Source organism: Tubulanus polymorphus, chromosome 2 (genome assembly GCF_964204645.1).
Source record: "Tubulanus polymorphus chromosome 2, tnTubPoly1.2, whole genome shotgun sequence".
Taxonomy (NCBI): domain Eukaryota; kingdom Metazoa; phylum Nemertea; class Palaeonemertea; order Tubulaniformes; family Tubulanidae; genus Tubulanus; species Tubulanus polymorphus.
The window spans coordinates 13,974,340-13,986,962 of record NC_134026.1 but is presented as its reverse complement, the minus strand read 5'-3'; the positions used below and the strand labels follow the sequence as shown (position 1 = coordinate 13,986,962).

General features: G+C 35.8%; 2 protein-coding genes and 2 long non-coding RNA genes across 6 annotated transcripts in view; 2 read left to right on the top strand and 2 right to left on the bottom strand.

Annotated features, from left to right (window-relative positions):
- The window catches only part of LOC141900754 (cytosol aminopeptidase-like), a 139,755-nt gene that overhangs the window by 10,353 nt on the left and 116,779 nt on the right, over positions 1 to 12,623 (top strand). For 2 of the 3 annotated variants that reach the window (XM_074787782.1, XM_074787780.1), the window contains exons 2-3: positions 9,129 to 9,491; positions 12,106 to 12,230. In XM_074787782.1, the coding sequence (XP_074643883.1) occupies positions 9,306 to 9,491; positions 12,106 to 12,230 (311 nt within the window). In that variant the 5' untranslated portion in view covers positions 9,129 to 9,305. The remainder of the gene's footprint in view (positions 1 to 9,128; positions 9,492 to 12,105; positions 12,231 to 12,623) is intronic. The other variant, XM_074787781.1, reaches the window with a different exon arrangement.
- On the bottom strand, positions 447 to 781 carry LOC141898505 (uncharacterized). Its single transcript, XR_012618567.1, has 3 exons — positions 692 to 781; positions 577 to 609; positions 447 to 500 (listed from the first exon to the last, which is right to left on the bottom strand). It is a non-coding gene; the product is annotated as an uncharacterized LOC141898505 (long non-coding RNA).
- On the bottom strand, positions 810 to 2,764 carry LOC141900547 (uncharacterized). Its single transcript, XM_074787501.1, has 7 exons — positions 2,693 to 2,764; positions 2,132 to 2,336; positions 1,859 to 2,046; positions 1,538 to 1,784; positions 1,410 to 1,460; positions 964 to 1,143; positions 810 to 882 (listed from the first exon to the last, which is right to left on the bottom strand). The coding sequence occupies exons 1-6, from the start codon at positions 2,758 to 2,760 to the stop codon at positions 1,039 to 1,041; spliced, it is 864 nt and encodes a 287-aa protein (XP_074643602.1). The 5' UTR covers positions 2,761 to 2,764; the 3' UTR covers positions 810 to 882; positions 964 to 1,038.
- On the top strand, positions 1,140 to 1,668 carry LOC141900548 (uncharacterized). Its single transcript, XR_012618718.1, has 3 exons — positions 1,140 to 1,221; positions 1,395 to 1,502; positions 1,564 to 1,668. It is a non-coding gene; the product is annotated as an uncharacterized LOC141900548 (long non-coding RNA).

Sequence of the window (12,623 nt, the reverse complement as noted above, 5' to 3'; positions counted from 1 at the left end):
CGTCCATCGTATTTTGGAATTCTTCTTTTGGAAACTCTAGCTGCATCCTGTTGTTGATGACTTTTGGAGGGCTTAAATCATAGATGATGTTTTCTGTGGGGTGCTCCTCGATGATGTCTACATCCGGCCATATAAATGAATTTTTAGTTTCACATGGTTGGTTAAGAAACTGTACCATCACTACGTCTCCAAAGGCAAGAATCTCTAAGATCTGAAAACAGATTTCATGAATTGGGTAAGCCATTGAATGCATTTGTTCTCAGAACTAATTTCAAGGAATCGTACCACTCCAAAATAAAGATGTTTTCGTCCACGATTGCCCTCTTGGTATAGCGCTATGTAGACACCCTCACTGTTAAAAGAAAACGACCATTTTCAAGTCAGTATACAAACAAGATCTAAACTACAATTCTACAAGCCTACCTAATATTTATTTCTTGTACTTTAGGCATACTTGCTTCAGGAATTTGATCATCATCTTGAGTTTGATCATCATGGCCCTGAAATGCATGTTTTTCATTGACAAATAATGAATCATTGAATTAACATTCTCAAATGGTTTTGTTATCTACTTACTGGAATATTTGATTCCTCTGGTCTCGATGAAATCTGCAAAAAGAGCGTGACAGGAAAAATGTAAATAAATGGTACATTAAAACCATAACCTATTTGCAGCACTATTTTAACTTACAGTTGTAGTGAGTCTTTTTTGCCTCTTTTCAATTCTCTCTTGTTCTTTTTTTTCTTTTAGATTTTGCTTAGCAACCGCATTCGCATAGGCATCGTCAGCAGTAAGTATGAAGTATCTTTTCTCTTCACATTTTCTCTTCTTTTTTGCTAGTGTGACCACAGGGTAATCCAAAACATCGTGATCTGGATCAGCTGATAATGTTTTGAGAATCGAAATGAGATATCTCATATGGAAAAATATTTGTATTTAATTCATTCTAAATTCTCTGTTACCTGGGGACGAGTTGTTATCAAAAGGAAATATAGGTGGCGCTTCTGTCTCCGCTGTTAAAAACTGAAAGATATATTTCATAAACATATGTGAATACTCCATTTAGATGTGAATGTAATGTGAGGAAAACAAATCATGAAAAATAAAAGGATATTTGTTGATTGTTCGTCAGCACTTGAAAACTGAAATGTAAAATCATTAGGTGTAAGTAACAACAAAGAACACAATAGAACCAATCTGAATCTGTTATTCCAACACAGGTAAAATAATAATACTAATTAACAAACAATGAACCTATAATTAATAAAGTTTTTTGTTTCACACCTGAGATGGATTTTCACTCGTTGATTGATTCTAGATAGTAATTAAGGTTACAGGTCATTGCAAGATATTTTAAATGATTTTGTCTATATTTACGTTTTGTATGTTTTAGTGTGAAAAGTCATACCTTATTTGATTCCGACAACGGAACATCACTACATGGTGTAGGATCGGCGATCTAGAATACCAATACACATCATTGTATTCAAATAACAACTTGGTGAGATCATATGACCCGGATAGAAAATAACTCACATCAGCAATGACTGTTGCAATTGTAGTTGTAGATGGAAGAAATGCCTCTGGTGGAATTATAGAAGGATCGAATGGATAAATCCCGCACGACCTGAATCCATTAATTAAGTGTTCAGGCGAGATACTCTGCCAAGTAGGTGTAAAGATTTCAAAAAAACAACTCTTGTTGATGATCCGACCTGGATTTTGATTTGAGAAGTTTTGACAGAGGCGATTCCATGAGGACTTTAATGTCTTAAAACACGATCTAAAAAAGAACACATACCGCCGCGGTAAACATTAAATTAGATTGTATAAATCAATAAGGGCAAAAAGACCTACCGATCTAGAGGCTGTAGCCAGTGTGATGTGTGCTCTGGGAGTTCAACTAATTTGATGTTATTTTCGCGAGCCAGTTCCACCAATTCTAAGAAATTGTGGCTATTATGACCATCTGATATCAAAACTTGCGGGCGAACTCGGCCGATTGCTGGTAAAAAGCTCTTCTTAAACCACAGTGTTGCGATTCCCTATTATGATAAAAATTATGGAAAGTTAGATAGATTAAAAGTAAGTTGTTGATTCCTGGTTATGTATAGGCCTATTATTTGTAACCTGCTTTGTCCATCCACTTTCAGAAACAGACACTGTAGTTCCGGGAGGTGCTCGATTGGAATCAACAGACTGCAGTGATGCTGCCGTTTTCCCTTTAAAAATTACATTCGGTGCTAGCATCTGCCCTGCCGCATTACCACAAGCCATGATGGTAATAGTTTCACGATTGCCACTAATGCGTGCCTGCACATATCTGCTTCCCTTTCTGTGAATGAAACACAATTCTTAGTCTTATTATCAAACCTTTATGAGATATCTGTTTTATATTTTCAGAGGACTTGGTGTGCATTTTATGACAAATTTACAGTTGTATTTGATTCAAAGGGTCATTGATTCCATTAAACTATGATAATAAATGCCACAATTGATACAATATGTTAGTTTATTTGCTGAAAGTTCGAGATTTTGACTAAAAAATTGGTTAAAAATCATGCATGATAGTGAAAAAATGTACGGGTATGTATAGGTATATATCTACATATTGCACTGAGGAATATTAGCCTACCTATCTATTGACACAATGTCTAGAATTATCATTGAGCTAATGTTCAATTTTCATACCTAGCAACTATTTTCCCAGGGACATGGGAAAACTGCAGGCCGGTTTCATCCATGTTCCAGATGTGCATTGGTTGAAGTCCTGCCAATGCAAATTTTGCTGCTCCAAAAAACATCCCCACTTTTTTTACATTTATACACTGATGCCTGATGGCAGCAGTGCCTTCGGGCTTGCGCAGTGTTACTGACGGATTTCTGGATTTAAACCCAGCCCAAAACTGATCACTTGGGACAATCTAAAAGAAAAGACTGCATTATTAAATTCATGCTTTCAAATAACAAATCCTAATGATGTTGGCTAATTGACAAGCACCTCCTTGAACGGTTTTCCACGTTTCAACGCAAGATCTCCAGCATATTTCAGGAAATTATTCTTTGAGAATCCGTATCCCAAATCAGCCCTGTTTTTGGCAAAATCGGCGAGCTTTTTCTCATCTGCCTCCGTTAAATGTGTCGGCCGGCCTAGTTTTGAATCTGCCGGTATTTTGCCACTAACACCGTCGTGCAGAGTTGATTTTGGAACTGCAAAATTCTTAGCCGCCGATAAAACTGATGAGCCATTTCTGAGGGACTCAATGGCTTCACGCATCTGAGCTTCCGTCCACTTTCGATACACTTTTGGCATTCTATAAAAAAGAAATGAAAACATGACCTTCTTTATTATGAACCGAGGTGAAAGAAAATTTAAAAAAAATATTTCGTTAGGCCTGGATAGATTGTTTCTGTAATTTGTTATGACAGCCTAGACCAAGATCTTATTTTGACTGAATCTGGATGGTAGTAGCCCTACCTGAATTCATGAATGAATGAGCCTAGAGAAAATAGTTCTAAACCTGACTTTCTTTCTTTGATAGGCCTAACTAATCAGCATCACAGTCTTATTTAATGTGGATAACAGCTGTGTAAACATACGCGTAACTAATCTAACATAATTTCGGAACTTCCGAAATTATGTGGAAGAGCCGTGAAAGCTGGGTGTGGGATTTCCGAAATTGTGTAGGCGAGCGAGTTCTTGAAAATCGCCGTTTTTTTTTACGATGAGCGTATTCCGATAGAAAATGAATGTTTATAAACAAACTATCGACTTCCTATCAATAGGCCAACTTCTTGGCAGTGTTTACGTATCGGCTGCCACGAAATTCCGTAAAAGCGGGGCGAATCAATAATTTACTTACATGACTGACTTTTTCGCCCTGCCGCGCTGATTTCGTGTGCCAGAAAGAAATGCGTACTACGTCATCAAAATGGCGCGGAATCCCGTGGAATTCCCGGGAAATACCAACCTACCTCCCCTATATCTAATTTGGCCTAATCCACGTAGGTATTCCCTCTCCGCGACCGTGGAGATGCTGTAGAAAAAAAACTTCCGAATTTATGTGGTCTTCCGAAATTACGTGGAGTTACCCTAAGAGTTCGTCAATTCAGCCCTGAAAGACCGAAGAGCCGTCAAGAGAAGAGACAGATGTACTACCACTTAGAGAAAGAAAGACGAAAAGGAGATAAGGAGGCTTATGAAGAATTTTTACGAAAAGATGCCGAACGTAAACGCCATTACCGCCAACAAATTTCCAGTGAGAAAAAAAAAGAGCTCGCAGAAAAGAGCAAATTAAGAATGCAAGATTATCGGCAAAGATTGAAAGAAAATAATGGGCGGCCAGTTACAACAAGAATGGCTCGTGAGAATTTGAGAAAATCTTGGCGGGAGTCCAAAAAAAGACTTCGAGAGAAACAAACTCCGCAATCGAAACGACGTGAACTCGAAAAAAGAAGAATGAATTACCAATTGAAGAAAACACAAAATGAATCGAAAAAAGAACCTGTTAAGTCTGAATCAAGTTCCACAGTTGACACTGAAAAAGAAATTGTCAATAATATCAAGAAAAATTTAAGAGCACATAAGGTATCAAAGAAGTACAGCAAATACAGAACATTAGTAACACTTGTGTGTGGAAAGTATAAAAACAGTCGCGCAGCTAGAGCCAAACTTGACATATCATATCAGCACTGGAAGTATGCCTCACTATTAGAAGAGAAACCTTATCGATGTGACAAATTGTCCGAAGAAAGACGAAATTTGATCAGAAAGTACTACTTAGAAAAATCGACGATTTTGCCAACTAAGAGAACCGTCTCCCGAAATGGTATTCAGAAATGTGTTCTGAGTGCCCCGATTAAGATGATCCATTCAGAATTCGGGGATTTTAAAGTAGGATTGTCAACATTCGCGAAGCTTCGTCCTAAAGAATGCCTGACTATGGATAGGAACAAATATAATCGCTGTTTGTGTGAATACTGCATCAACATTGAGTTCAAATTAGATGCCATCAATAATTTAGCTCACAGAAAAGGAGTAAAAACAGCTGATGTTGGTAACAAGTTTCAATTGGTCAATACCAGTATGTGTCCTAAAATAAGGACCTCGGCATATCATGAACCTGCATGCATTAAGCGGACCTGTAATAAGTGCGGTCCTAAGCTTACAAGAAGTATCTTGAATGAAAGAAAACTGGATGGAAAGCTGCCCCTTCAATGGAAAAAATGGGTGGATGGTAATGAAAAAACCAAGGATGATAAAGATAAGAAGGTGAAGGTTTTGATGGAGAAAAATGGATCATTGAATGAGTGCATTGAAGAATTGTTGGTGGAATTGGTACCATTCGCTGAACATCTGTTCAATGCCAGATGGCAAAACGATCAGTATAAATTGTTGAAAGAAAACCTACCACCAGGATGGGTGTTGACTGTGCAGGATTTCAGCCAAAACTATAGGACAACATACCAAGATGAAATACAATCAGTGTATTACCAATATAAACAGGCAACGCTGCATCCAACTGTTGCTGTCTATAGGTGTCCAAACTGCCAAGATCTTGTAGAAGAAAATATTTTCTTTGTATCAGATGACTTGAAACATGATGAATATGCCGTTGATTGGTTTAAAAGAAAGGTACATGATCATCTAAAAACACGTGGTGTTAAAATAGAACACGAAGTCCATTTTTCAGATGGATGTGCGAATCAATATAAAGGGAAAAACCTATTCTACTTAATGTCAGAATTCTCATTCATGCTCTATCATTACAATCAATTCTCGGATAGCCGGGTAGCCTGTCGGATAGCCTACTTACTCGTTAACTTTTACTACTTAATCTGATTTACTTTAATGAAATAATGAATAGTGCAATCTGGACCAGGGTTTGTAGTTATTGATGTGGCAATTTTTGTTAAGTTTTTTTGTTATTTCTTATTATTCTTAATAAACTTTTAAAAATAATCTGTGTAAGTTGTTATGAGTGAGATTTCAGAGTAATTTTGAGCAACTGCGAAAATGCTATCATGCGCATAATGATATTACCCTAGTGAAAGTAAAACCATTACACTATCCATCGTGGTGTTTGAAACAGTAGAACTTGCTTAATTCGGGACTGCCCAAAACCGGATTATTTTGAGTAAAATACATGTAATTTGAATGCAATTAATCTAACTGTGCTAGAATATCTGTCCAGATAAAATGAAAAACTGATTATAAGAGATCCGGAGTAAGCAAGTTTTGTTGTTAGTATAATGTGCTGGTTGCCTCCAATGGACAACATATTCTTCCTGATATCAGCTTCTGTGTGTAGTTCAGGAGTCAGTTGCTCAAAAGTTCGTTAAAGATAACCAGTGGATAAATACCATAGTAACATTGAACTTTTAATTGTCACTATGTCAACTATCCACTGGTTAACTCCATCCTGCTTCTGAGCAACTGAACAATTCCGTTGGTTTGATGATAGCAGAAACCTGCAGACACAAAGGCTTAGAGGGACAATATGAAAACGATGTAACATACATAGCGTCGAATTTTGGAAATTTATATCAACATGGACTTTTCTCGATCAAATATGTCAAAGACATATTGACAACAAATATTCAAAGCGTAATTGTCAATTCCAGCCTCTGTGTTTCGGCCCTTTATTAAGAAAGATGGAACAAAATCTTCCTTGACTGTTTCATTTCATTATACCTAATTTTTTATTAGATTTGATGATAATATTTATTGTTCCATGTTTCTTGGGTTAGTTGTTAAGGTGCATCACCGAGCCGTGGGCCTGCTGTACATGCTAAAGCAAAATGGAAAGCATATACAACATGTTCATCAGTACAGGTTAACTCGGATACTCACAACAATAAACTTGAATACAAAGTGTTAGTAAACAAATAAATAAAATGCAATTAAACTAGAAAAAATTAATTTAATTCCGGCTGCAATATTTTTTCAACATTCTTACATCTTGCATTTAAATTTCTTGCCAATCCTATTCTCTGGAAAATTAGGGAGTTCCAAATGTCTCCCAAAAGTCTTATTAAATGATATTTAACTTATTTAACTCGTTTGCACAAACTAAACCTGCGAAAATTTGAAAAATGTAACACTTTGGAATATCCTTATCGCGTCCTGTTACATCCAGTAATATTTTTGGAGATAATCTCTGAAAATAATGTTTCAACTTCATAGTTTCATGTGAAGGGACGTCTAATGATTATTAATTTTTACAGTGACATTGATAAAATTATGAAAAGAATAGAACATCATGCCGATAAATCAAATTTTTGATTTACATTTTGTGTCCCAAGTTACGTCCAGGAATTTTCATTAATTACATAATTAAGGTTGTTAGGACTGATGAACTATCTTTTCCATTTTACTTATACTTAGGTATACTCTTAACTACAGAATAATACTGTTGGATTCAATTTTGTTCATGATTAAATTTGTAATTTTGGCATTTCCCGGACGTAACAGGAATTTTAGGACACCATATTTTGACTCATATATATAGATGCAGAACAATAACAGGGGTGGCGGTATATACGGGGTGATATATATATATATATAAGTTTTTCACATTAGGCCTATATTGATACCTAAGCATATTTTGTTTCCATGATCAATTGCAAAGTGTAGCCCATTGTCTATGATTGTGGTGAGTTTCAAGGTCATTAGTTGTTCTATATGGTCATAGAAGAATAACTAAGTATTTCCTTATTATTTGGTACGTAGGCATACTTTGTTACGATGATCAATTGCAAAGTTGTAGCTCATGATATATTCTGTGATTAAGGTGAGTCTCAAGGTCATTGGGCTTTGCATATGGTCAGCAGGGGGTGTTGAATACTAGAAAAACCTAGTATTTCCATATTATATTGGTAACTAGTCATTTTTTGTTACCACAATCAATTAAATAATCATAGCTGCTGACATGTTCTATGATTGTGGTGAGTTTCAACTTCATTGGTTTTTGAATATGGCCACCAGGGGGCATTGAACAATACAACAACTTAGTATTTCTACATTATATTCGTACCTATGCATATTTTGTTTCCACAACCAACTGGAAAGTTGTAGCTCAGGACATGGTCTATGGTTGTGGTAAGTTTCAAGGTCATTTGTTATTCTATATGGTCACCAGGGGGCGTTGAATAATGGAATTACTTAGTATTTCCTTATTATATTGGTACCTAGGAGAGCGAGGGAGGGAGGGAGGGAGGGAGGGAGGGAGGGAGGGAAACATATGTCTGGTGGGCTAAAACGCTAAAACGCTCATCAGATTTTATGAAATCACTTTTCAAAACTGGTTTCAAAATAATAAATTTCATCATATAAGATTTGAATCGTTGGACTTCTTCAAATATATACAGTGTATGCACACCAAAGATGGTAAGCCCAAAGTATCCACGTCAATTCAATGAAAATGTTTTTATTGAAATGACAGGTATACTTTTGGGAGGTATCTCAGAAGCATATCGTACAATTTTCAATTAGTCATCCATCTAAGTGTAATCAACCCTCATCCATAGATAGAAAAAGGTTGTTTGAGAAAAAGTAATGTTCTCACTGTCAAATGTTTGTTTACCCTGTTTTTGTTTACTTAAAACTCGAACCAAGGGAAAAACCCATGTGTCAGAAAACATCTCAGAAAAACATTGCACTAGGCCACACCAAAAGAAAACCCTGCTTCTTGGGCCCGACTGACCCAATATTTCATCAATTCAAATAATCATTTTCAGAATAAAACATTATTATCATATCCCTGACTAAAAATTTAGTCCATTAAAAATTATTTACGGCGACCCACTGTTAGAAGAATAACCGATATTTTTTTTTCTATAAAAAGAAAAAAAAATGTCCTACCTACCTACCCACCCATTTTGGGATCATTCATTTATTACGTACGCATAAAATTTTAATTTTTAAATCCCTCTCCCCTTTGTACGCAAAATCGGCCATTTTTTCATTATACATTAAGCATTACAGTACGCAATTGCACTGACCCATCCCCTCCCCTAATGCATACAGAATAAATGAATGACCCCTTATAGAGCCTTACAGGCTCAAGGAATGAAGAATCTATTTGGTATGCTTACGATGCTAATAACATTAAATTTTCCTTTTCAGAGATGGTTGGAAAAGAAAAAAGTGATATACGACCAAAATTTAAACAAACAACAACTTGTAAAACTATGTCAAACTTAATAACCAAATAAAGTTTACAAATCAGAGCAGCTGATTCTCGATTCTGGACAAGAGCTACTGATATTACCAGTCAAACATTGCGAGCTCAACTCAATTGAAATGGTTTGGCACCAGATGAAAGCATATGCAAAGAAAAGAAACACTACAAATAAACTGAAGGATGTAGGAAAGTTAATCATTGAAGGCAGAGAACAAGTCACAGCGGAAAATTGGAGTAATTACGATGATCACATGAAGAAAATCGAAAACGAATTATGGATTAAGGACAAATTATCAGACAATCTAGTAAAAAAATTTGAAACTTATGTTGTTATGAATCTGAATGTTAGTGATGAGAGCGAGGATGAGAGAGAAAATAAGGAAGAGAATCAGGGTGCGGAAGATGACAGTGAGAATGAAGGAAATGAGTCTAGTGAGGGAGCTGAGAGCGAGAATGAGGTTTGTGCAGTGTGTGGAGAGAAGGAGGATTGAGGAGATGATCAGCTGGTTGAATGGGTAGCTTGTAGTATGTGTGATCGCTGGTTCCATGTTTCTTGTTTAACTAATCATGATTCAGAAAATTTTAAATGCAAAAGATGTGAAGATATTCTATGCAAATCAATGTATTTTTTGGAACCGTAAATTATCTTATCATATCTAATCATGTCTAAGAAATTCATTTACTTCAATCATTTGATGTACATGTATATACGATCTAAACTGGTTAATTTCGTTAAGTAGTCAACCCTATACAAATGGAGCGAATTTAAATGACATGGTTTCCAGAGCAAGGGCTCTTTGACAGAGCAACTGAGCATATATTCATACAAATCACTCATTAAAGCATTATCCATTATCCAAATTCTACGAAGCTGAATTTTGAAAGAGGGCCTCGTTAAAATTTATATGAGCTTTTTCACGAAAATCCGATCGCAATAATATCTGTTTTAAAAAGCCAATCAGAAAGCAAAGACTCCTCTATGATTGGTTTCGCCGCAGAGATAAGCAGGTGTTCACGTGAACCCGCGGTATCGTCTACTGTTTTACTTTTGGGTTTTATTTTAAGATCTAAAATTGTATTTCAATATAGATTTCTGTGAAATCTTTATTTGATTTGATTTTTGGGAGGGATATTTTTAATTGAACCACAGAAAATATCACTGACAATTGGCAAAGTCCGGGAAAAATAGCTTTTTCTCAAATCAGATGGATGACCTTGATATGCTATTGTGTTAATTATTAGGTATTGACTAGTCTGAGTGCCCCTTGGGGCTCTTGTTTTTATCTGACCCGTAAATATTCGATATGGCTAAGTGGCGACAATTGTTGTTCGTCATAATTAGCCATGTTTACACATTTGTTTTCAAGTGAAATTTTGAAGAGGCTGATTAATCATCTGCTATGCTAGACTCATTTTAGACTGAAGAAGGGAGGTAGTAACCACCCGAAATATTTCTTATATGTTTTAATAAACATTTTATCATCTAATTCTTTTATTGTGGGATTTTACTCGTATCTGCTATGCTAGCTGCTATGGTAGGAGTTACTATCACAAAGTCACTGTTAACAGGCGGGTGGTTTTACAGTCACCTCTACTGCTAGTGTGCACTATCAAAACCAGATGTTTCAAAATGGTCACTTTTCAATAGTAGACTCTTTGAAACAGCCACTATAGAAAACCAACCGAATTGAAAGGAATACTATTTCAGAGTGACTGTTTTGAAATGTATACTTCTGGAAAAGAAGCCGATATCGTTAATTGCTTATTGTTCTCAAGTGGCTACTAAGTAAAAGTAGACGTTTGGGCTCAAAAGTGCGATAGACATTTTCTTGAATTCAGCCTTTCAAGTCCTCCATGTTTAACAATTCTGCTATCAAATTATCATTTTAATTGATGAAAAATAATCTATGACTCGCAAATCAGTTTTGTCGAATTGATTATCTTCATCTGAATGACATCCTGAATCAAAGTAAATTGCATCAAAAGGGCTATGGGATATGCCTTCACGAAAAACAGCGAGGCTCGTCATAAAAATCTAAAATGCTTATTTTTAGGTAGTTTGATGCATATTTAGTGCGTTTAATGTGGACACAGATTATCCGGTGATCTTTCGCAACATACTAACTGACAAGCTGTTTGTACGTTGTGACAATCAACAGATATATATCTAATATAATGATTTTATTGTTACTTTTATGAATAATATAGGCCCTATACGATCAAATAGCAGAGATAAATACTTTGCCGTATACAGCTAAATATTCACTATGTCTAATTCGGCCTAAATCACTGACGCATGGACCTGTAACTAATGATAGTGAATGAATAAAACCAGTATCAATGACCGACCACAGGCACTCCTCGATGGGCTTTGGGTACAGTTCCCAGAGTTATTGATAATGTAGCTGTGTTATGAGTGGTTATTCTGCAATCAAATAAAATGAACAACAAAAAAGCATTGTTTATTGCAAAAGCTATTATAATGAATAGTTCTTTGCGATATTAGTTATGATATTATTGTAATAATCATGTTAGGCCTATGATAATCTCATTCATCCAAACTGTGACATTTATTGTAAATGAATGGAATAAGCAAATAAAACGAAAGAAAATTTACCAAACCCTGTGTATTACATACGTGCTAGTTTTGTGCGCCTTCACGCTGATAGTGGATAAGTGAATGACGTTTCATAAACGTCATATGGGCAGTATCTGTCACTCATATGTTTCCATAATGTCATGCGCAGCGAAAGGGTTAAGGGGAACTGCTGATGATGACAATGATGTGTAGAAATGAATGAGATGTTTGAAAAGAAAACTAGCACACTTGGACTTTCTTACAGTTCTGGTTGGTTTTTAATATACATATACTACTAATATGAAATCTCTGTTGAAATTTCTATGATTCTTTTCTTCTAGGGACGAGGTTTGGTATTAGGAGTTTTCGAAGAGAAAAATGAAGATAGAAATGTGTTGTTTACTAAATGTGGAGAAAAATATAATGAAGAAAGAGTTGCAGGAAAAATCGAACACTTATTAAACATGTATGTTTTTATTTATTTACAGTATATCATAGGCCTATTACAGTGATCATCTCATTTTCTAATGCTTAAGTGTTGGGTTTAAGCTCCTAGGTATAATTCCTGTTGGTTAACCGTTGAGTCTTGAATATTTTTTGACTTCTTCATAATGGCTTTAAAGACCTATCCAGAAATACCTTGCTCACAAAATGCTGCGTGTCTTTTGAGGGTGAGAAGAGTATAAAATTCTCATCATCCGTTGTGCAGGCATGCTGCATATGTATAGATATGGGGTACAAGCCGGGCTCTGCACCAAGCACGCACTTAAAGGACAGGAATTTTTTCGTTTTTTTTTTCTAGTCCACTTGGGACTTAAGTCCCAATGGGCTATTGCGTTCACTTTTCATCCGTCGTCCA

Coding starts and splice junctions, on each gene's coding strand:
- LOC141900547 (XM_074787501.1), bottom strand. CDS start 2,760: ATGCACATCTGGAACATGGATGAAACCGGCCTGCAGTTTTCCCATGTC. Junction 1,785..1,858: donor TGGCTACAGCCTCTAGATCG/GTAGGTCTTTTT, acceptor GTTCTTTTTTAG/ATCGTGTTTTAAGACATTAA. Junction 1,461..1,537: donor TTGCAACAGTCATTGCTGAT/GTGAGTTATTTT, acceptor TTGGTATTCTAG/ATCGCCGATCCTACACCATG.